At 35.9% G+C, this 24,827-nt stretch overlaps 1 protein-coding gene across 1 annotated transcript; it reads left to right on the top strand.

The window, feature by feature from the left end:
* Window positions 1-10,636: 10,636 nt before the first annotated feature.
* On the top strand, window positions 10,637-11,287 carry LOC149178497 (uncharacterized). The gene has a single exon (XM_089422119.1). The coding sequence runs from the start codon at window positions 10,637-10,639 to the stop codon at window positions 11,285-11,287; it is 651 nt and encodes a 216-aa protein (XP_089278245.1).
* The last annotated feature ends 13,540 nt before the right edge of the window (window positions 11,288-24,827 follow it).

Raw genomic sequence — 24,827 nt, 5'->3', positions numbered from 1 at the left:
ATCGCTCTTGTAAAGATGCGGCCACCCCGATGTCTAGTGCCCATTGGAGTCGAGCACAATGATTAGCACCATGACCAGTGGTCGGCTGAGGCAATCAACGACATTATTGGTGTCGCCCTTCTTATACTTAATGTTCAAATGGAATTGTTGCAAATAGGTGGACCATTTCTAATGGTGATCGTTCTGCAACTTCCCTTGTGTCTGTATGAACTGTAGAGGCCGGTGGTCTGTGTGGATGACCATTTCCTTCCCCATAATGTAATGCTTCCATTGACAGAAAGCCTGCACAATGGAATACATTTATTTGTCATAAGTGGGGTGCTTTTGGACTGTGTCTAGAAATGCCTCACTATGGTAAGCCACTGGTTGCCCATGTTGAGTAAGAACCACAGCAATACCATAGTCAAATGCATCTGTCTCAATCTCAAATGGTTGTTGCAGGTCTGGTAATGTGAGCACTGGTGCAGAACAAAGGCAATTCTTCAACTCGGAGAACGCTTGTTGTTGGGTTTCCAACCAAAAGAACTTTTCTTTCACTCCGCCATTGGTAACTTGACTTAAAGGCCAAGTGATATGAGATAACCCCAACACGAACTTATGGTATAAATAGGCAAGACGCAAAAAGATGCGAAGCTCTGTTAGAGTGGTTGGGGTTGGCCAATCCTGAATGACTTTTATCTTGGATGGGTCCACATGTACACCCTACTCATCAATGATGTACCCTAGATATTAAACCTGGGTCAGGCCAAAGGTGCATTTCTCCAAGTTAGCACACAACTTGTGTTGTCGAAGGGTTTGAAGGACCTGTCAAATATGGTGGAGGTGCTCTTCCCAACTCTGGATGAAGATCAAGATATCATCTAAATACACCACCATGAATGCATTGGTGAAGGGTTGCAAGATGTCATCCATCAGTCTCATGAAGGTTGCAGGGGCATTCGTTAATCTAAACGACATGACCAACCATTTGAAAAGGCCCTCCTTGGATTTGAAGGAAGTCTTCCACACATCGGAGGGTTCGATAGGCACCTAGTGATAACCTAACTTCAAGTAAATCTTGCTAAAATATTTCCCCCCTTGAGCTAGTCCAAACGGTCATAAATTCGCAGGATTGGGTACCTATTCCGGACAATGATCTTGTTCAACGCCTGATAGTCAATATAGAGCCTCCATATCCCATCCTTCTTATGTACCAATACAATAGGACTCCCACAGGGTGACGAGCTTGGCTTAATTTTCCCTTTCTGTAGTAGTTCCTGAATCTGCCTCTTAATCTCATCGATCTCCAAAATAGAGCGTCGATAGATCAGTCCATTGGGCAATGGCGCACCCATGGTCAGATCGATGGAGTGCTTGAACTAACAATGCATAGGTACCCGTGTGGGTGAGGAAACAATATCCCTGTACTCCTCCACAACCTTGACCATCTGCTGCTGTTGTTTAGAGGAGCCCTGCCTGGACGCTGTGGCCATAACCTTCTTCTTGCCTTGGGGGCGAATCATAAGAAAAACAAATTTCTTGGTCTAGGAAATGATCTTATTGCATTGCTTTGCAGTGATCAAAGAGATGGTGGTAGGAGGGGCTACCTACAGTATCCTGTACAACTTATTAGCCAAAGTAATAATCATAGAATGAAGTCTAGACTCATATACACCATGTCATTTTCACAAGTATGGTTGTCCTAACAATACATCAGAATCTTTAAGAGGAGCAACGTCACAAAGTACCTCATTCGTGAATGGCTTGATGCTGTAGGGAAGGAGGCACTGCTGGATAATGAGAAGATCTCTTCCTTGGTGAAGCCACCCGATGGTGTACGGCCGTGGATGTGTTGTAGTCTTTAGGCCCAAATTCTTCATGACCTGTGCTGAAATGAGGTTCTTTTGGCTCCCGTTGTCGACAATGAACAACAACAAATAACCATTCACACACATCTGTGAGTGGAAGAGGCGTTCCCCCTCATCTAGATCTTTAGGTTCACTTTTCTAGATCTTTGTGGTGGCCACTATGGCACTAGGCTCTGCATCAATGATCTGCTTCCCTCTGTCAGTTCCCTTATTGGGTTCTGATTCAGAGTTAGAACCTACATATGATTCAAAAGCCTTCATCTCAGCCACCAGTGACTACTTGGCCCGACACTCACTTGTATTGTGAGTGGAGCTCTTATGGAACTCACACCATTTTCCCATGTCCTTCTTCGTCTTCATGGTGTTGTTCTTTTCTTGCGGCTTGATGGGTTGTCCTGGGTAGCCTCGCCTTGGCTTGGTCCTTTGTTATGTGGTTTGGGGGTGCCTTTTCCTTGCTTTGGATTCGTAGATCCAAAGTCCCGCCTCTTCTGTCTAAACTTCTTCTCAATCTTTACAACGTACCGATACACCGTGCCGAGTGAGGAGATGTCTAGGAACTCCATCTCGCCCTGAATGTACTTGTGTAGATAGCCGCAATACTTGAGCACCAAATGCTGCTTAGTGTCCTTCATACCCAACTTCGTGCGAATGGTATGGAAAGTATTTCTGAACTCTGGCACATCTTGGTCCCTTCCCTGCCATAGCATGGTCCACTTTATATATTTATATTCATAGCTCCCGAAAGGGTAATATTGTTCCTTGATGGTGTCTCGAAAAGAATTCCAAGTGGGTGCGGCTGAAAACAACGAGGGTTCACTCTTGTCCTTTTGTTCACAGTAGGTTTCCCACCAGTCCTTGACATGTGGGGCGACTTTGAGAAGTGAAAAAGTAATCTTTTCCCGATTGGAAAAGTAATGAACTGAAAAATATTCTTCCAACAGATTTAACCCTTTATCTACAACATCTGCATCTATCAGGCCTTCAAATATGGGAATATCAAAGTTAACTTGTACCTTAAAAGGAGTAGCACCTCTAGAGTGGTTGCTGGATGAAGATGCATCGCCTGTGGGTAGCTGTCGAAGGATCTGGGCAAAGTTATCCATCATCGCGTCCTATGTCGCTCGAGCGCTTCCTCAAGCAACATTTTGAAAGGATCTCTTGCCCCCTCATGTTTATTTTATTCTGCCATGGGAGGTCAACGGGTTTTGTGAGGCTGATCCTGCAATGGTTTAACCAGATCGAGCCCTAACTCCTTATACCTTGACCTCGTTGGGGACATGAAAAGAAAAATAGAGAAAGAGTAGACCGGCTCTGATACCACTGATCCGAACTTAAACAGGAATGCTACAACTTACAAATATAATAATAAACATAGAGATGCAACAGAGAAACACTTCACTTCATTAACAGAAAAATATTGAACTATGCTTACAAACAGAATGGAAATAAGATAGCTTGGGTGATGGTAGCTTATCTCTGAGAAGAGATGTGGAAGCTACATGCCTCTGAAATGAGTTACAATGAGGCTCAAGGGCCTTTTTATTATTGAACAATAAGAGAAAACCCTAAACAACCAAAAACCTAACCCGAGGAGATGTAACACTAAGAGTTTATGGGCCTCGTTGGGGTTAGTTGGGCAATAAATTTCTTGGGGTCGTAACTTGGTCATATTATCTCCGTTTGATGCATATGATACCTCGTTGGAAATATCTCCCTTAGGACTACAGTTGTTGATGCAATTTCCCGAAAATATATCGGACCAATTTTTGCCAAAAAACTTCATTTAGGGCCTCAAAACGGCTCCAGAAGTTAAGGACCCAAAAAACTGCAAAAAATGGTAAACTATGCTACAATTAAGGAAACTTAAAAACTGAAAGAAACAATGGTGAGGGTCCAAGTGGAATAGGCGGGTGGCCACCAATATCCACCTGGATCAATTTACCACTTCGCCCTTTCTTCCCATGCAATACAAGAGGGAAAGTTTGAAATTGAAAAAACTATTGTAAAACCTTTGACAAAATTAATGTGAGCAAAATCATCGTAAGCCACAAAAAAAATAATGTGAACAAAATCATCGTGTGATGAACTAAAGAATTGACCATGTTCTTCAATTTTCCAAATTCCACTAGTATGAGCCCTTCCAAATTATTTTTTGCTACATTCAATACCTTCAGAGAAGAGAAATTGCTAAAATTCGAAAGCAAATGCCCAACAATGTTATTGGCTGAAAGATCCAGAGCCTCTAGATACTCTATTTTTTCACAGATGCAAGGAGGAATCCGACCCTCGAGTTTATTCACTGCTAAAGATAAGAAATTGAGCATTGCAACATCATGCAAATTTTTGAAAGCATTGGACGTGTAAGGTTATTAACTGTGAGATCAAGTACTAACCCCGAGATAGAACTTCGTGGATGGGGAAGGCTTTCATGAAATAGATTCTCTCGTAGGTCCACCAGCTTCAAAGAAGTCGATGAGTTATAAAGCTCTGTTGGTATTGGCCCTTTCAACTGATTGTGTGCAAGAGATTAACCTGTAAGGTTATTCACTATGAGATCAGGTACCGACAAGAAGCTTGAGACAAAAATTCATGGACGGGGAAGCCTAAGACAGATCAGTGAGTGAGTCAATTGTCGCCAACCTCGCTGACAGAAAGTCGTTGAATATCAAGTACACATGGTCAAAAATGGTTGAACGGAGGAGGATGAAATTGATCAACTGTGATTGGTTGAATCTGCCCAACCAAACCCATCATAGGAACACCTTCGGTGTAATTAACTCGTTATAATTATTAAGTGGTATATTTAATAATCTCAAATTTAATTGTACCTTGTATAAATTTATTAAGTTGTATATATATATATATATATATATATATATATATATATATATATTGTAATCTTAGCAGGACTACAGTGTAATTAACTCGTTATAATTATTAAGTGGTATATTTAATAATCTCAAATTTAATTGTACCTTGTATAAATTTATTAAGTTGTATATATATATATATATATATATATATATTGTAATCTTAGCAGGACTACATCTTCATCATGTTCAATATATCACTTCAACCGGGGTAAGGAATTGAACCAGTAACTTCACATCAAAAAGTATCTTAACAAAACACCCGATTACTATCTATCAAAACCCTTAGATTTATATTATTAAAATTTTATAAAAATATAAATGATTTATTTAATATTATTGAATTTTTATTTTTATTTTTAAATTAGATATTTAAAAATATTATATCTGATAAAATATTTTAATGAATTCCTTGCTTCCATCATTTTTCTAAAATTTACATATAATTAAATCTTGATTAGTAAATATTTTTATACAAACATTTCAAATAAATAAATAAATATATATATATATATATATATATATTTTAATTGATTTATTTATATCCTTAATAATATTATAATTACTCCCCTACGTTAATTTTAATCTATAACTAACATTTATATTAAAATTTATATTTTATTAACCTATATATATATATATTTTTGATTTAGCTATACTATAATTTATACAAATTTCATTTTTTATATTAAGTTATAGTTGTATTGACCTCTTTTTTATATAATTAAATTGTTATATTTTAATTAATATATATGTACGTGATTTGTCTTTATATTAATCTTAATATTAATAATATATATATTAATATTGTTAATATATATGTGGACCATTATTTTTATACATTATTAGATTCATTTTTATTTAATTTATTTGCTTATCGTTACATTATAATTTTATTATTATATTTATGATTTTGTTATATATATTTTAATTTCATATATATATATAATTTCTATTTGTTATTATATATATTTTTATTTACTTTAGTTATATTATGGTTATATTTTACATCGAAGGTGTTTTCCTGTGGGCTTGTGCGGGCATATTTAGCTAGTCAAATTATCTGATTTTCATTCTCCTTTCTCCAATTATTTTTTACCATGTGGTATTTTAAATCATGCAGCTTGGGTGCATCTTTTAGGCTTACCTAATTGACATAACCTGTTACTATTCCATCCAAGATTAATCTGAACTTAAACAAGAACTCAACAAATTACAGATATAACCATGAATACAAAGATGCAGTAGAAATAAAACTTCATTTCATTAATATCAAATACTGAAATATGCTTACAAATAAAATGGAAATAAACTAGCTCCAATGATGGTAGCTTATCTCTGAGAAGAGATGTGGCGGCTACATGCCTCTGAACTGTTTTACAACGAGGCTCAATGACCTATTTATTATTGAACAACAAGGGAAAACCCTAAACAATCAAAACCCTAACCCCAGGAGATGGAACACCAAGAGTTTGTGGGCCTTGTTGGGGTTAGTTGGGCAACCAAATTCCTAGGGTCATCACTTGGTCATATTATCTCTGTTTGGCATGTACGATACCTTGCTGGAAATATCTCTATGAGTACTACAAGATTTGTGGTAGACCTACTGCGGACCTCAAAAAACGTCGTCTATGGGGTCAAAACTACTCTAGAAGTTCAGGACTCGAAAAACTGCTAAAAATAGTAAATGATGCAATAAAAAAGGAAACAGATGAAACCAACTGCAAGTCTAGGTGGCATATGTGAGTGGCCACCAATATCCACCTAGATCAAAGGTACTACATCCTGTTATGACAATTTTCAAATATGATATGTGCATTGTTTATCTTGCCATGTTTTTGCATATGAAAAACTATAACATTCTCTAAAGTCACTATGGGCTCAAATTCAATTATAATAATGTAGACATGGATCTGCTTGCCACATTCCAAGTCTTTGAAATTTACACATGCATTTAGAACACTTGCATGAGTAAAAAAATCAAGCATCAAGCTTCCCTCTTTAAGCCATCTTTCCTCAAACTCAGAAAAGTAAAAAATATTTCTGTCCAAAGGGTAATATCTTTCCAATGGCACACAAATTCAAGCTACAACATGAAAAGAAGAAATAATAACACAATGATTCAAAATGAGGTCATGCTTACTATATAAGAGCATTCGTATTCACCTTCTAAAGTTAGATTTGTTCACTTTTAGTATTGTATGGTACCACTTCCATATTTTTTCTAAGGAAATTCTTATTCAAGACACAAGCATACTCATTTGGAGCATAACGATTCTCATTAGGGACATGGGTATTCTTATTTGGAGAAGAGTCTTTCCAACTCGAGACATGATAATTCTCATTCTGGACATGGGCATTTACTCATGGAGAAGAACCTTTTCAATCTGAGGCATAGTAATACAACGAAACTTGGCAAGTCTAAGAATCACCGACATATTGATCACAATATGGAAGGTATTTTATTGCATGTCTTAGCAGATACTCTCGAGAGTCTGGGGTAGTTATCTCTACCCTTTTGCTAAAATATAAAGGTTGGATGGCAACAAACCTGGTTTGCTCAATATTCATATCATTTATGATTATTTCATTTGCCATTCCTCTACTTAGGAATTCAGTAGAGATATTGTTGCAAAGAGTACCTAGATTCAATGAGCATGACATAAACCACACATTCAAGGTTATCTAAAACATGAAGGGGGAGCATGACCTTCGAACACATCCATGTGTGGAGTTTCACAAACGAAGAAGTTATAACGACTCTTCATCTGCATATTTTTACTAAAAGTGACAAAACTTCAATTAGAAACCAAGGAGATTCCTAGGTACTGATTTTAACCATCATTTATATAGTAGAATGATTTTTTTGTGGTGTTTGCAGGTAATGGGCTTGCATTATGCTTCAATTTGAAATGTTTAGATGAATTTGTTGTACAATAATGGAGTATATGCCAGTGGTTGTCACAAGCTCAAACAATCTTTAAATTGATATTGTTTGCTAGACAAGATTGAAGGAAGAAAATACGTGTTAGTAGGTTAAAAAGGTGCAGAGATTGAATTTCTCTTCCATGCTTGGACTCAAAACTCTTGAGTTGAAGAGGACATGAATAAATAAATTATCCTTTCCTGTGTTTGGTCTAACCTTAAACATTTTAACATTAATGATTGTGACAGACTGATGGAAGTTGAAGCATTGTCAACAACATTAAATTTACTGAATCTTTAGTAGTTGTCTTTCTTCAAGATAACAACATATTTTTGTGGTTTTGCAAAACTGATCCATATTGTCTTCACAATTTTCCCTGCTTTGCATGACAACATAGAAAACTAGCAATTTTCCCTGAGGTTCGTCGATGACACTTGTGTCATCTGGCCTCATGGACGAGAGAAACTAGATTTGTTTCTCAAGCACCTAAATTCCCAATCAGATTCCATTAAATTCACCATGGAAGTTGAGGAGAATGGCCGCCTTCCCTTTCTTGACATCCTCCTTTCTAGGAGGGAGGATGGTTTCGTCTGTCACCAAGTTTTTCGAAAGAAGACTCACATGGAACAGTACCTCCATGCCAATTCTCATCATTTCGCTGCTTAGAAATTCTAGGTTCTTAGCACTCTCGCTACCCGTGCTCTAATAATCTTCGATGATAACCATCTTGTTTAGGAGAAATCTCATCTTCTTGAGGCTTTTGAAAATAATGGGTATAGCAGATCCCATAGCCTCAAGGCCTTTCACAGAGCTAGCAAAGAACCAAGGGGTAAACCCGCCCTTTCTAATCCTATCTCTAAGGTTTATCTCCCGTATATCCAAGGAACCACTGATACGATTGCCCACATTCTTAAGAAGATTAATGTCTCTTCTTCCTTCAAACCTCTCAATACCATTAAAAATTCTCTTAGGTCGGTTAAGGACCCTATTGACCCAAAGGACTCAAAAGGGCTCTACCTCATTCCCCGCTCCTGTGGTATCCCCTACATTGGAGAAGTTAGAAGATCTATTAAGCAGAGGATCAGTGAGCATGCAGCTGACATCAGACATAATCACTCCCGCACATCAGCCCTTGCAGAACATGCTGAGAAACCAAAACACGATGTTTTCATTGAAGAATCTAAGGTCATTGCTAAAATTGGTCATTTCCACCACACGAAGCTTAGGGAAGCAATTGAGATTGAGAGGCATGCCAAAAAACTTAATAGGGATGATGGCCAGAAATTAAGTAAGAGTTGCATTCTAGCTCTCGCCTCTTAACTCTTCCGCCCTCGCCTCCCCCTTATCTTTCTCGGCTTCAAGTGTTTTCTTCCTCAAATTTATTTTCTCTCCTCCCGCTGTCGATTATTCCTTCTTTGCTTTCCTCCTTTCAATGAGGTGAGATTACCTCTAGCTTATAACCCTTAGTGTGGTTTTGGTAAAATTTAGTTCTTTAAGATTAGGTTATAAAATATATCTAAATCAAATTAATGTTTTAACCAAATATTCTTTAAGGAAAAAATTTAAATAACTAGTTTAGGTCATAGTATTTTAAAAATTGATTATTAATTTATTACAACCTAATAGTATTATATAAATTAATAATATTAGTAACCAATTTATATCATAACCACTAGTCTCTAACTATTAATATTATAAATTATTCTTTAATATTATTATTTGAATTGATATATTAATTAATTGTAATATTATCACCATTAATTTATTACATAACATCTAGTTCCTTACATAACAACTAGTTTTTACCTAATTTTATTAATATATAAATTAATTATTTATTATAACCACTAGTTTCTAACAATTAATATTATAAATTATTCTTCAATATTTTTATTTGAATTGATATATTAATTATTTATAATATAATCACCAACTAATTTATTACATAACATCTAATTCATTACATAACAACTAGTTTTTACCTAATATTATTATTATATAAATTAATTATTTATTATAACGGTTAGTTTTCTACATAATATTATTATTTAACGGCTAGTTTTCTCCCTAATTCTCATTGACTAGGTCAACCATTGCTTTTAATATTATTTTATTAGATTATATTACTATTTAATTAATAAATTGCCACTATTTCGATAATAAATAATTATTTATTACATAACAGCGAGTTTCTAACTAAATGATTTTATTTCACCCATGGCTAATTCTGAACGGCTAACACTGAACAATGATGCATCGATGCTATTTATTCTCTTAGATTGATTGATTTCTCACCTTGCCCTGAGAATGAACCACATTAATTAGTTCGAAACGTAGACCCAATCCTTATGATGTGAAATATTTATTTATGCTAATATTTTTGTTTTTTAAAAACTTTGAATTTGATTTTTTTTATTTATTAGATATTTAATTTTCTTTTATAATATTTTTGTTCTCAATTACTTTTCAATGTAGTGATTTTACTGAACCTTACTAAAATATAATTTTTTAAATATCTTCCTCTCTGATTTTGTATTTTATATATTTAAGGGAAAATAACTAAATACAAATTTTATAAAAATGATTTTATATGTGGGAAAATAAAAAGCTAAAATCCAAATGTTTAAAAAATAATTTTATATATGCAGGAAAAGAAAAGCTAAAATGCAACTCCTTGATATCATAGGATAATAGTGGTACGTGTCCATAGATCCTTAACTCATCCATGCAAGATATCCATCATCTGGCTAGACGACCTCTGCTTTATATTCTTTCACCTGCGGTCTTCTTCGATTTTCCTCCTCTGGCCATCCGGGCTGGGGGAATTCCTTCGCTGCTTCTCTTTCCCAGTGGCTTTTGGTTTTCTATCTCGACTCGGCTCTCTGGTTCATAATGCGCTCGCGGGCTCTCCACACAGGAAGTCCGACCCTATTGCTGACAGTCTTCGTCTGGAATTCCTAAATAGGAATCTCGTCGATGTAATTCCTCCCAAGATGGTTCCAATGTGGAATAACAACAGAGTTGGTCGGGCGTTCATTGCTAAGCGTCTTGACCGATTCATCATCAAGGTTAGTATTATCGAGCAATGGGGTATGCCAGTCGCCAGCACAGGAATCGATTATACATCTGATCATCGCCCCATCTTCCTTGAATGGCGGGACTCGGAATGTAAATTGGGTTATTCCTTCAAATTTAACAGAATCTTTCTCACTGATGAGTCCTTCAATGAACTTATAACAAAAAAATGGACGGAATTAAAGCAGTCGGAGAGGACTTCTTTCTCTACCTTCCGTGAAAAGATTCAATTGCTCAGGGGGGCGGCCAAGGATTGGATAATTAAAAAGAGGGCGAAGGATAAACAGGCGCTTGAAGATATAAAAAAAGAATTAAGGTTATCAGCTGCTACAGCCTCCTTTGATTTTATGTCTTTCGATCAGAAAAATCATATCAGAACCTGTGAGAAAATGAAACAAGATTTGTTGCTAAAAGAAGAGTTTTCCTGGAGGCTTAAAAGCAGGGCGATTTGGCTTAAGGAGGGCAATCACAATACAAAGTTTTTCCATAACTTTGCTAATGTGAGGAGGCACAGGAACTCGATTTGGAAGATCGAAGATGAAAATGGAGGCTTCTTATATTCTCAATAGGATATCCAGATGGAGGCTACAAGGTTTTTCCACAAGCAGTACAAGCGGCGGCCAAATGAGATAAATGATGTTTTTGAAATGATTGAACAGGTCCCGATTATGTTTGATGATGCCGCCAATGAAGATTTTTTCAAGCCTATCTCGGACGAGGAGCTTCATGGAGTTATAAAAAAGTTTCAAAAGGACAAAAGTCCTGGGCCAGATGGTTGGCCGATCGAATTTTTCACCCATTTCTATGACTTGTTTAAAAATGATCTGTTGGGGATGGTGGATGCCTCCCGTATGTCGGGGAATATAAATAGCACCCTCACAGCTACATTCATTGCGCTTATCCCCAAAAAGGAGCGGTCTGAGTCGTTTTCTGATTACAGGCCAATAGCACTATGTAATATTCTCTTTAAAATCATTTCAAAGATTATAGCAGAAAGAATGAAACCGATCCTCAACTCCTTCATTTTCAGGGATCAACATGCCTTTTTAAAACACAGGAGCATTCTAGATGCAGTTGCCTCGACTCAGGAGTGTCTATTCTCTGTCTTAACAAAAAACATTGATGCTGCTATTCTGAAGGTCGATCTGGAGAAGGCTTATGATTGTGTGGATTGGGGGTTCCTTCGTATCCTCCTGGCAAAGATAGGTCTGAGGTCTCAAGGAATAAATTGGGTGATGGCCTGTGTAGAGAACGTTCAATACTCAGTCATCATAAATGGTTCCCCTTCATCTTTTTTTCAGGCTGAGAGAGGACTGCGCCAAGGCTGTCCTCTCTCCCCACTTCTCTTCATCCTGGTTATGAATTCCCTCAGCTCACAGATCAACAAAGCTGTTGCCGATCATCGATGTGCTCCGATCAAGATATGCAAAAATATCTCTCTCTCTCACAATCTGTTTGTTGACGACATTCTATCATTTGCTATGCTTTCTAAATCCAGCTGGACATGCCTCCATGGTATCTTTCAAAAGTTTCAAGCCGCAACGGGCCTGGTTATCAATAAGGCCAAATCTTTTTTGTATCACAACGACTCAAATATGGAATTAGCGCTATGGATTGCAACTTTATTTGGTATTAATTTGGCTTCAATTAAAGATGGCTTTAAATACTTGGGCTTTTTCCTCAAGCCAAAAGGGAACCGCAAACAGGATTGGTCTTAGCTGATTGACTGGTTCTATAAAAAAATTTCAAGATGGGAGATGCGATTCTTATCCTTGGGAGGCAGACTTATACTGGTTCAATCTGTTCTTTCTCAACTTGCGGTTTATTGGGCTCATCTGTATTTTTTGCCTGCTTCTACTGTTAGAAAAATGATCTCAATATCTGCAAAGTTTCTATGGGGTGGTCGTTCTCATAGTTCCAAGATCCACTTAGTGAAGATGGAATCTATCTCTCGGCCGAAGAAATCTGGTGGGTGGGGTCTCTTACACTTGCGGTCATTTGGCAAGGCCCTCCTTTGTAATTCTATCCATAGAGGCATCTATGGAGAAGGCAAATGGAGCTCTATTATTAATCAAAAATACTTAAAAGGTAAGCCCTTAGTCTATTGGTACAGGAAGAGATCTCTTGGTTTGGAAAGGGGATCATCTATCTGGCTCGGCTTTAGAAAGGTACAGGATCTCTTCTTCGACTTTCTATGATGGCGCATCTCAACTGGCTCCAGCATCCTTATTGGCTTCGATTCCACGGTTTTTGGTTTGGAAACATTGATCTCTCCCGATCTCATCTCGTTTCTGCATACAAGGGGTCACTTCACATGGAATTCACTGATTCTGTCTTGGTCCTCAACCTCGCCAATATGGAAGGATGCAGAGGATCTTCGTCTGCCTCTCCCTCTGCGACAGATTTGGGAAGCGGCGGTCAAGCAGTTCACTGAAAAGGGCATTAAACAGACAGGGTCCAAAGCTGCATTGGTATGGTCAGCGTCAAATTCAACTCAGCCAGTACGCGTTAAGGATTTATATGAAGCTGCATTGGAAAACCTTCAGCCAAGACCCTCTCCTATTTTTCCAACGAAATTTTGGAAAGCCACCGGCCCGCTCAAGGCAATATTATTTTCGTGGTTGATGTTTTCCAATCGGAACCTCACATGGGAGGTGCTTCAACGAAAGGGGTGGTCTGGTCCAGGCAGATGTGTCATGTGTTGCCAGGCTTCTGAAACCAATGTCCACATGTTCTTCCACTGTCCAGCATCGGCGCAAATATGGTATGATCTCTCCGCTTCTCATGGTTTTCCTCACCGGGTTTTCTCTTCTGTACAGGAGGGATTCATGTGGTGGAGTGCCCAGCGTCCAGAATGGAGATCTCTTTTCATCATCTCGTGTTGGTGTCTCTGGAAGTGGAGGAATGCTTGCATCTTCCAGGATTCCAAGACCCCTATCGCCTCTACGCTGGTTGATATATCTGCTATGCTTCAACAGGCTTGAATAATTTTTGGCTCCTCTCTTTATGTTTTCATTTATCAGGGTCTATCTTTTCTTCTTATATAGTTTTATTGTGCACCATGCGGAACTTCTTCCTCCGGAACCTTTTATCCTTTTTGGATGTTTATCATGGTTATGTTTTGTTTACTCTGGATATCCTCATATGGATCATGTTACAGCTCATCCATGTTACAGGCCCTGTGTCTCTGCATCAGCTGGCCGAATGTTTTTGGCTTTATATGTACCTGCTCATTATATTTCCTTAATATAATATATCTTGATTTTCTCTCTGAAAAAAAAGCCATCTCGTAAGCACATATAAGAGTATAATTTTGGAAAATTGGAAAATTTGGTAATTTTAAAGATTTTTCTCTGAAATTTTTCATTTTCGTTTGTAAATTTAACTCTTTTATAAGATATCATAGCCATCTCATAAACAAATATAAGAGCATAATTTTGGAAAATTGGAAAATTTAAATATTTTCTATTAAATTTTTCATTTTCGTTTGTAAATTTATCAACCATAATACTTTCTATAAATATTCGCATCATTTTCATTTTCATAAATAAGCTTATCATTTATCATTTTAGAGTAGTATTTATAAAAAAAATGTGATTTTTTAACAATTATTTTTAATGTTTTATTTTATTTTATCATTATAAATTTGTATTTCAATATTTAAGGTCAAATCAACATAGATCCATTTTAACTCTGGATTTACCAAAAGTTGAAAAGGATCTATCAAATTTATGGACATGCAAATCTTTTTTTGAGTGCAAAACTTATGAATGAGTTGCACTTTTAGAGATTTGATTCCTCTTTGATAGATTTGGATTTGAAATGGATCAACACACTAATAAAATGCTTTGACTAGAAAAAAAATTTAGTTTTCACTTGTTTCCTATAATATATAAAATTAATATAGAATTAATTTTGTTATTAATATTTTTAAAATGTTAAATCTTTCTCTTATTAAATTTTTTTACTCAAAATACACATTGAAATATTTGATTTATAATCCACATTAAACTTTTTTTCCTTCTTTTATTATTATTATTATAAACTCTACATTAATAATAGAATAAATTTCACATCTCCCTTATAATGAAAAATGAAAATATACTAAAAATTTCAAGTTGATATATAATTATATTATTTATAATTGATTGTAAATTATTGTTTTTGTTATTAATATATTTTTGTTCGGAATATTTCATCTCATGTAGTATAAATAATATTATTTTTACATGGTATTTGTCAACTCCATATTAAACACTGAAAGAATTACATATAATCCTTATTCTAAAAAATAATTTAATTTTTTTGTTTTATTTTCAATTATTTTATCTCACTATATAAAGATTGATGTAAATAAAAGTGAAAATTAAAATATTTTATTTATGCTAATATTAATTTTTTTATTATCAGTGTTTTTACTATATAACAATATTATAAGCTTATTTTTAACAATATTATAAGCTTATTTTAATATACGCATAAGGATAAGGTTTTCGCTTAACTTTATTCATACAATATATTTTTAATATTTTTTATAAGCATGGTGTGATTTACGATGTCAATTTATCTATGATAGTGCATGACATCTTAATGTCGTTTAGATTTTATACATGCCAAAGCCTAGGTGGATTATATATGCATATAATCTATAATGTGGTATACTTAGGTTGAAAAAGAGTGTTTTTGGTGTAAATAGAAAAAGTATAATTATGAAATTAAAAAAAAGGTAAATATTTGAAAAAGAAATATAAGGATTATAAAAGATGAAAAATGAAATATTAAAAACTTAGTAATATATTTTAGTCTATATTTCTAATTCATAAACCTAGTATAACTTATGTTATCTATCAGATAAATCTATCAAACCTAACCTAACTTATTTGAATAAGCTATTTATTTATAATTAAACCAATAGCTATACAATATAGCGAGTCAAACCTAACCCAACATACCCAAATAAGCTACCTATTTATAATGAAGAAACTAATAGGTATAAAATATAGTTAGTGTTCTCACAATGCTCATAGAGGTTTTGAACATCAATATTTCTTGGTTTCTTTATTCAAGTTGCATTATGATTTGAAGATAATTAATGTACTAGTGAAGATGACATACGTTCTAATGTATTTCCAACAATTGTTTGGCAATGAAATGTTAGTGTTCGAATGAATCCATTTAGGAGCTTTAAACTCTATACAAACACAACAATCCCCAGCATTGGACAAGCCCCAACATTAGATAAGCTCCAACATTTAGCCCCAACATTCGGCCCAACACTGGAAAAGCCCCAACATTGGATAAGCCCCAACATTGGACAAGCCCCAACATTAGACAAGCCCCAACATTCGGCCCCAACATTGGACAATCCCCAACATTCGGCCCCAACATTGGACAAGGAGCAAGCTAAGCATCCAAATTAGCAAGATATGAGTGTCGATACATTAGACACACTTGATTTAATTTAGAGCAGAGATTCTATCATTATGATCTTCATGTTTCTCCTTTAGGACCTTGCCTAGGAGTGTCTTCATCCTCAAATGAAGGGTGATGGAGTTCAAGTATTGACTCCATCTCCTCTGTGTGTTTACTAGTTCAGGAACTCAATTGGATAATTTTGCTTGAATTTTTGAGTCAAAGTAGGCTTGTTGGTAATTGGTAGTCAAGGATTCAAGTTGGAATATTTCCTCCTTGAATTTATAAAGGAGTGGTGGAGTGGAAAATGGCTGTAGTGTCTTGGAGTCATGATCAACCTTGAGGAACTCTACCCCCAGACCCTCAGGGACAGTGCATTCATTATTGGGGCATATTGTACTGGATAAACAATGGCCAAGAGATAATTATCACCCAAAGTGCCTAGAAACCAAAGGGATTGGAAAAAAGAAGACCAAATAAAAGTAAAATCCAGGGAAGCCTGAATTTCTAGAGAGGTTTATGATGGTTTCTAATGGAAAACAACTATTGAGGGACAGTATATCAAATACGCTTGGCAGGGTCTAATAGGCATCAGGAGGAAACAACATCCAAACCATAGCTCACTGCCACTAAGCTCAAAGAATTACATGCCAATGCCTACCAAATAGAATAAAATCCAGTGAAGGATTTGTCAAAACCAAACGAATTGGACATAGAGAGAATTACCCAATCCCGACCGACCCACCATACCTGAACTTGCATAATCGTGAGAGTTGGCTGAAGGCTGACATCTCCCACTCTTATAATGTATCTTTCCATGGTTTCGATCAGTTCCCTAAGTAATTCCTCCACTACTTACGCTAAGATTTTCCCTTCATCCTTGTTTATTGTCCAATGCTAGGGCCGAAGAACCTCAAATCTTAAAGCCAAGTCTCCAATAGTTTTCGGTTCATGCCAAGCCATGGCCATGGCAAAAAGTTGTTGTCGGAACCAAATTGGAAACCCACAATTTATGCCACAACCCTAAGTCTTTGTCACCAAATGCAAGCCCTTCACTGCCTGTTTCCCAAAGTAATAGTCCCATTTGTGGAAAAATATAACCCAACCATAAAAGAAAAGTCAAAGAGCATGGTATCTCATCCTAAAGCACTTAATTAAAGAGTAGGATGTCATTGAAATGAAAGGTGGTAATAAGTATTTGCATGTGTGTTTTATGGGGTGGGTTAGCCACACCATCCCCCCCTCTTAAATGTGATGGGAGGCAGTGAGGTAGTGCACTCCCCCCTCCTCCAACATCCTGAATTCCAACACCTCAATCGAAAATATTTTATTATTATATTTTAATCACCATTATTATATTATTTTCTTTCAACCATCATTATATTATTATTTCTTTTAACAAACATCATTTTATTATTTTCCTTTCAACCATCCTTATTTTATTATTTGTTTTAAGCATCATTATTTTATTATTTTCTTTCAACCATCCTTATTTTATTATTTATTTTAACCACCCTTATTTTATTATTTTCTTACATCCATCCTTATTTTATTATTTCTTTTAACCACCATTACTTAATTATTTTAATATTTTAATTTCCTTCATTATTATTTTCTTCTCTTAGTGGTGCCATGATCCATATACTATTCTTTCCCACATGGGGGCTTCTCTTGAATATCATTTTTTATGAATAGACTCTTTTTATCTCATGCTCAACTCCTCCTCAAGAGCTATTATAACTCAACATTTTATTATTATTATCTTCAATTAAGAATATTATCCTCACATGTTTTAATATAGCTAGAATAATTTATCAAGATAGAATTTATACATTTTGATTTTTATAAAAATTTATTTAAGTCTAACTCTAATAGTCCACTTTTACAAGTTTTATACTTTTTAAGAAAAAATTTAGACTAAATTCACTTTCACATGTACTCTTTAACTTAGGTTTTTTAGATCATTATCTTGACATTAAATTTAGCCCTTTTATTTCTCAATACCAAGGGTGCCCTGTAATTTTAGTGCCACCACACTTGCCTTCATTTATCCTTCCGCTTCCTAATACTATGTGTGTCAAGTGAATTCTGCCCTTCATGAGACCTCCCCACAGTTCCAAGGGTGCCACAATGCTTTCCCTTCAATTATCCTTCTATTTCTTGATACCAAGGGTGCCACAATGCTTTCCCTTCAATTATCCTTCTATTTCTTGATACCAAGGGTGCCAAGCCAATTGTATCCTTCAAGAACTCTTTTTGTATTTCCAAGGGTGCCATAATGATTCCCCTTCAAGTATTTATCACTAATTGAGGGGAACATAGGTATGAAAATGGAGACAACCATTATTTCTTGGGTTTCCCCTTGTTGTGATACTAATGGTTACTGAGGATCAAGGTGTCGACTTCGATGTGTGTCCCTCAGTGAAACCTTTTGAGTGACTAAATCCATGGCCCAACCCTCACAACATAATGCAAGTTTAAGGTGAAGTTTCCCATCCTTCCAACATAATCCATGGTTGGAATGCTAGAGGGTGGAGTCAAGAAAAAAGGTCTCCAAAAATCCAAAGAACTATTAGTCTATTACATATAGATCCATTAGCCATATGTGAGTCATTTCGAAAACACATAATGTATGCTTGCATCCACTAATATACTATAAGTATGGTGTAACAACACACACGCACACATACACACACAAGATTCAATTTTTTCAATGTTAATTGTATTTAAAAACCAAACAAGAGTCACTATCCCCTCATGCCTAATCGTCATTGTGGTCTCATGTCAAACTCATACATTTGTTTGTAACATCTTACCATAGAGATTAATCACCACAATATATACACGATAAAAAAATGTCAAATCCTCAATCCCATCCAATGTTAATTATGGAATCTAAGTCCATAGTAAGGTTGAGACCACAAAAGTGGTAACTTGAGGCCTCAAATTAGCTCTTAAAGTTTTTCACCCCGAATTTTCCAAACTGAGACTATTAGTAAAAAGTGGCCTTGCAAGTTGATTCCTCCAATATTCCCACTCTGAAAGCATTAAAATGGATGAAAAGTAATATAATGATATACTATGGATTATTCCAATAGTTCCTTAAATTGATTTTCATCATTTTCATGATCATATCCTTTTGTAAATCAGGAAAAAAATTTATTATGATGTTAATGGAAATTGTACAAAAATGGTCTATACCATTGGTCTGCCGCAATGGAAACTAGACCATTATAATAGTAATAGAGTCTTTAAAATAGAAAACCATTTAAACTTAATAACAAAATTAATGAGATAATACAATCTTGGCTTATCTACCTTCCTACTACCAAACAAACAAGTATTCATAGCTATAATTGTAGTCCTGCTACTGGTAGAAAGTAACGTAAAACATTTGCTTGAATGGCAAGTCAACCTAAATGGTGTCAAGGTAAGCCTCCTCTTCATTATAGGTTGATAAATTCAAATATGATAACTTCTTTATAATGGATAATCTACCATTGATTTTCTTCATTTTTCGTTGCATTTCATTAATGCATAGTAGAGTTTCCTATTGTGTTTCCAAACTCTCCACCAATAATTTTCCTATAATCATTTTCAATTACTAGTAGATATCAATAGTTTGCATTTATCTAGTGTTTCCAATTCTGATATTCTCGTTGTCTTGGACCCATCCCTCAAATTCTTCCTCCACATTTGCATTATTGATAAAACAATGTTCAATTCTTTCCTCTCTCTTTTCTTCTTAAATTTTTTCTTTGATAGCTGAAGGATTAGATTGAACATAAATTGCATCAGAACGCTCTATTGAACCTCACACTCTTGAACTAAAAGGAAAAGAATTATTTCTTCTACCCTTGCAACCTCCCAAGTGATCAAGCATCTCCATAAAAAAGGTAATATAATGGATGAGGCGGAAGAGGAAAATAAAGAAGTCTTTAGGAAAGGATGGGTGGCTTCAGATTAGAGTAAAGAGCACAAATTATAGACTTAGACTAAGAATAACTCGAGCAAGGATAGAGGATAAGAACAAAAGGCTAAGAAAAAAACAAAACAACCCCAAATTTGATTAAACGGGATGGGAACCAATCCAAAGTAAACACAGGAAGTCATCATAGAGGAAATTTGAAACAACAATAAAAGAGAAGGAAAGAAATTGTAGCCAAAGAGAGGATATAAAAAAATAAGGAAATATCCCAACATTAAATTAGAGAACTAGGAAAAATCCACTTCCATTAAGGAAGAAAGTAGAGAATAAATTCAAATAAATAATGATAAAGAAGCCAGGAACAACTTGGGAAGTTAGTGTTGAGAATGGTTCTCTCATTTCATCATAGTTAAGACTAACTTGGAGCACATGATAGTGCTGAGTGAGTGGTTCACTAGGTAAAGAAACCCCTCAAAGCTATAGAAAAATAGAAGAACTCTTTGCGCGGGGGCTTCACTCAATGAACCTATGACATAACACGTAAGTTCGTGCCATACTAAACAATACCCTTAATTTGAATACATATTGGAAAATACCTCTAAAAGTCACTTTATTTAACCCTCTACCAATACAAAACCAATACACCTTCCTAATTTAAAAAACCCTTACTTTCACTAGATATTGTAATTATCCATTTTTTCATTCACATTTTTTATATCCCTTTATATTTTTTCATTAACTTTGAGCTCCATTTTTTATACACAACATATAAAAACCCTTTACCCCTATTATACTATCAATATATTATGTATTTTTTTCCTCAATATATATCCCCTAATATGAACACACATGGTATGGTATTTGTAGGTTTTAACCTTGTACAAAAATAACCTGAAAATGAATTCTTAAAAATAGAAAATATACAATGGCAAGAGCATAAAACATAAAATAGATATACACAGAAAATTTCCCCTGGATCCCAAAACTAGGACTACCATATTGATTTTTCATTATATTCCTTTCAATGTTACAATACATTTATTTATACATGTTGAAGCATCCATAAACCCCAATCCATTAACCTTGGATTAGAACATAATCGTATTTCCCTTGATTAGATCTACAAAATACGATGGGCAGAAAACCATCACGCCCAAAAAAAAAACTGGGGCGTGGCACTAAACCCCGTAAAGGGGGGCTCTCGCCCCCCTCAAACCCCCTGGCAAGGTGGGATACCTCCCCTCCTGTTGCGCTTGGCACAACGAAGGGGGAGTTGACCGCCCCCCCTCTCACCCCCTAGTTTCATGCGTGGGGCTAGTCGTGGAAAGAATATAACACACACCCAACATTCTCCCACTTATTGTTTTCTTTCCACACAAGGGGGTCACAGGAGAGCTTAGTCATTGGTTTAGCCCCGCAACGCCCATTGTTTCTCTACACCAAGAAAACTTGTCAGTACTCACAGACTTCATCAATGCATCTGCAGTATTCTTCAAAGTGTCCACCTTTACTAGCAACACCTTTTTGTCCTCAACCATGTCCCTCACAAAGTGATACTGAACATCAATGTGCTTTGTCTTTGAATGATAAGCAGGTTTCTTTGCCAAGAAAATTTCACTTTGGCTGTCACAGTCTATGCTTATAGCTCATTGTACTAACCCCATACTTGAACATAATCTCTGCAACCAAACTGATTCGTTGCTTACATGAGTGGTTGTCATGTATTCTGCCTCTGTAGTTGAAAGTGTCACTCCAGATTGTCTCTTACTCATCCAACTGACTGCACCTCCAAATAGGTTAAACACATTCCCACTTGTAGATCTTCTCTTATCCAAATCTACAGCCCATTCTGCATCAACAAATCCACGAATGTCAAAAACATTGTCCAATCCTAGTCTTCCTTGGTAGCACAGACCATAATCACTAGTGTCACGTAAATACCTGAAAATTCGCTTCATTGTTGTCTAATGCTCCTTCCATGGTTTTGACATAAACCTTCTCAGTACTCCCACTGCATGTGCAATGTCTGGTCTAGTACAAACCATTGCATACATCAGGATACTGACTGCACTTACGTATGAAATAAGGGACATGTCCTCTTCATCTTATTGTGTCTTGGGACACTGTTCACCAGATAATTTTACACCTACAGCAACAGGAACCTTCACCGGTTTACTATCCTACATATTAAACCTCTACAATATTGTCTCGACATACTTCCTTTGATTTAACCAGAGCTTCCTCTTTACCCGATCTCATTTAATTTCCATGTCCAAAATATGGTTTGCAGCACCAAGATCTTTCATGTCGAATTTGGAGGATAATTGGGTCTTCAAATCTGGATAATTTATTTGTTATTTCCAATCAGCAACATATCATCCACATATAAGACCAAATAAATAACACAGTCACCAATTAATTTAAAATATACACATTGATCTACTTTGCTTCTGGTGAAGACAAGTCCTCGTATAAATGTATCAAAATTCTGATACCACATCCTTGGTGATTGTTTTAACCCATACAAAGACTTTTTTAACCTGCATAATAGTTCTTTCTTACCCTTCACTGCAAATCCTTCAGGTTGCTTCATGTAGATCTCTTCTTCCAGATCCCCGTGAAGAAATGTTGTCTTCACATCCATTAGTTCTACCTCAAAATCAAAATCAGCAAGAACAAATAAAAGTAATCTATTAGAAGCTACCTTGGCAATATGAGAAAAAATATCACCCAAATCAATTCCTGACAACTGGGAATAACCTTTTGCTACAAACCAAGTTTTTTATTTCTCCACCTTTCCTTTTGTGTTCATCTTCTTCTTAAACACCCATTTGATTCCAATTGGTTTCCTTCCAGCCAACAACTCCACCAGATTCCAAGCCCCATTTTTGTCCAAAGATGATATTTCATCAACCACGACCTCTTTCCATAGTTTTCCATCCTCCGAATTTACTACCTCCCTCACAGTTTTGGGATCATAATTAGTAATAGATAAAGAAAAATTTGAACAGAAAGCAGTTGGACTATACCTTTCTGGTTTCCTTCTTTATCAAACTGATCTTCTCACAGCTGGAGTTTGTGGCTCTTCATCTTATGATTCCTCTTCCATTGTAGAGTCTGATTCTTCCTCCTTTAGCTCAAACTCTATCTTCTCAGGTTCCTTTGGTAGGACTTCATGTTTAATAACATCTTTCACCTCTCTAAACACCACATCGCGGATGTACATAACTTTCCTTGTTTCTAGGTCCCAAATCGTATAACCTTTTAAACCATCCTTATACCAATAAAGATGCACCTTTTAGATTTACTATCCAACTTTGTTCTTTTCTCCTTTGGAACATGTACATATGAATCACAGCGAAATACCCTAAGATGTGAAAGAGAGGATTTATTACTATTCCATACCTCTTGTGGAGTGTTATCCTCCAACATTGATGAAGGTGATCGGTTCACCAGGTAACATGTAGTGTCCACCACCTCTTCCCAGAATTTATGTCCTAACCCGACACCACTGAGTATGCTTTTTGTCTTTTCCATCAATGTCTTATTCATTCTTTCTACAACTCCATTTTGTTGAGATGTGTATGGAGTAGTCTTCTGTCATTCTATACCACACTTCTTACAGAATTTTTAAAATTCCTTCTTGCAAAACTCTCCACCAATATTTGTCATCAACACCTTTATCTTCTTCTCTATCTGGTTTTCTACCAGAGCCTTAAATTATTTAAACCTATCAAATACTTCGGATTTCCTCCTAAGGAAATATATCCATGTATTCCTTGAGAATTCATCTATAAATGATACATAGTACATAGACTTACCCAGTGATGGAACTGACACAGGTCCAAACACATCATTGTGCACAAGCTCTAATATCCATTTCGCCCTCTTAGCACTAGAGGGGAAACTCACTCAATTCTGCTTCCCATATACACAATGTTCACAAAAATCAAAATCCAAAGATAAATTAGACATACCTTCTACCATACCATTACCATGAAGTATTCGAAGGCCCTTCCCTCCAATATGTCCAAGCCTTTGATGCCATAGCATGGTATTTTCTTTAGAGACAACAAGGTTTTATGGTCCACTTTCAGGAACCACAAAACTGTTGCACCCACCAATAACAGTGCTACCTAGAAGCTTGTACAAAGTTCCAATTGGAACTCCCCACATCAACACAAGTGCTCCCCGAACCATCTTGCAGGTATCTTTCTCGAACATTGTTTCTACACCTGCATCATCCATGTTGCTTATAGAAATTAGATTTCTGGCCAATGCAGGAATATGTAGAACACCCAGAAGTGTTCTAATCCTTCCACCTTACAACTTCAGCTTGAATTTTCCGTGTCCAGAAATTCTATCCTTCCTATCGTCCCCTAAGAATACATCACCACCATCATATTTTTCATACTCGCAGAACCACTTTCTGTGGGGAGTGAAGTGAAAGGATGCATCTAAGTCAATCAACCATGCCTCATGATCTACATGTGTACTTGAAGAAGAAGCCAAGTACACATCCCCAACTTCATCTGAGATTATTTTTGGCCCTACAAAAGGAGAATCATTAGATCCCTTTCCTTTCTCGGGAGCTTTAGATCTACATTACTTTTTGAAGTTCCCTTCCTTTCCTCATTTCCAACACACCTTTACAGGTTTTCCTGAAGATTTAGATCTCCCTCTAGATTTCGATCTCCCACTCGAGGACTTATTTTTGTTTCTTTTCTAGGACCTTCCTCGTACAAACAAGGCATCAACATTCTGGCCCT

This window comes from Pinus tabuliformis, chromosome 4_1 (assembly GCF_031772625.1).
Source record: "Pinus tabuliformis cultivar Carrire ecotype Pingquan chromosome 4_1, CPIR1, whole genome shotgun sequence".
NCBI lineage: Eukaryota > Viridiplantae > Streptophyta > Pinopsida > Pinales > Pinaceae > Pinus > Pinus tabuliformis.
The sequence above is the reverse complement of the archived record's forward strand: the minus strand, read 5'-3'. Positions and strand labels throughout refer to the sequence as shown.

Bases quoted from the DNA above. Each gene is read 5' to 3' on its own strand.
- LOC149178497 (XM_089422119.1), top strand. From the start codon at position 10,637: ATGGTTCCAATGTGGAATAACAACAGAGTTGGTCGGGCGTTCATTGCT.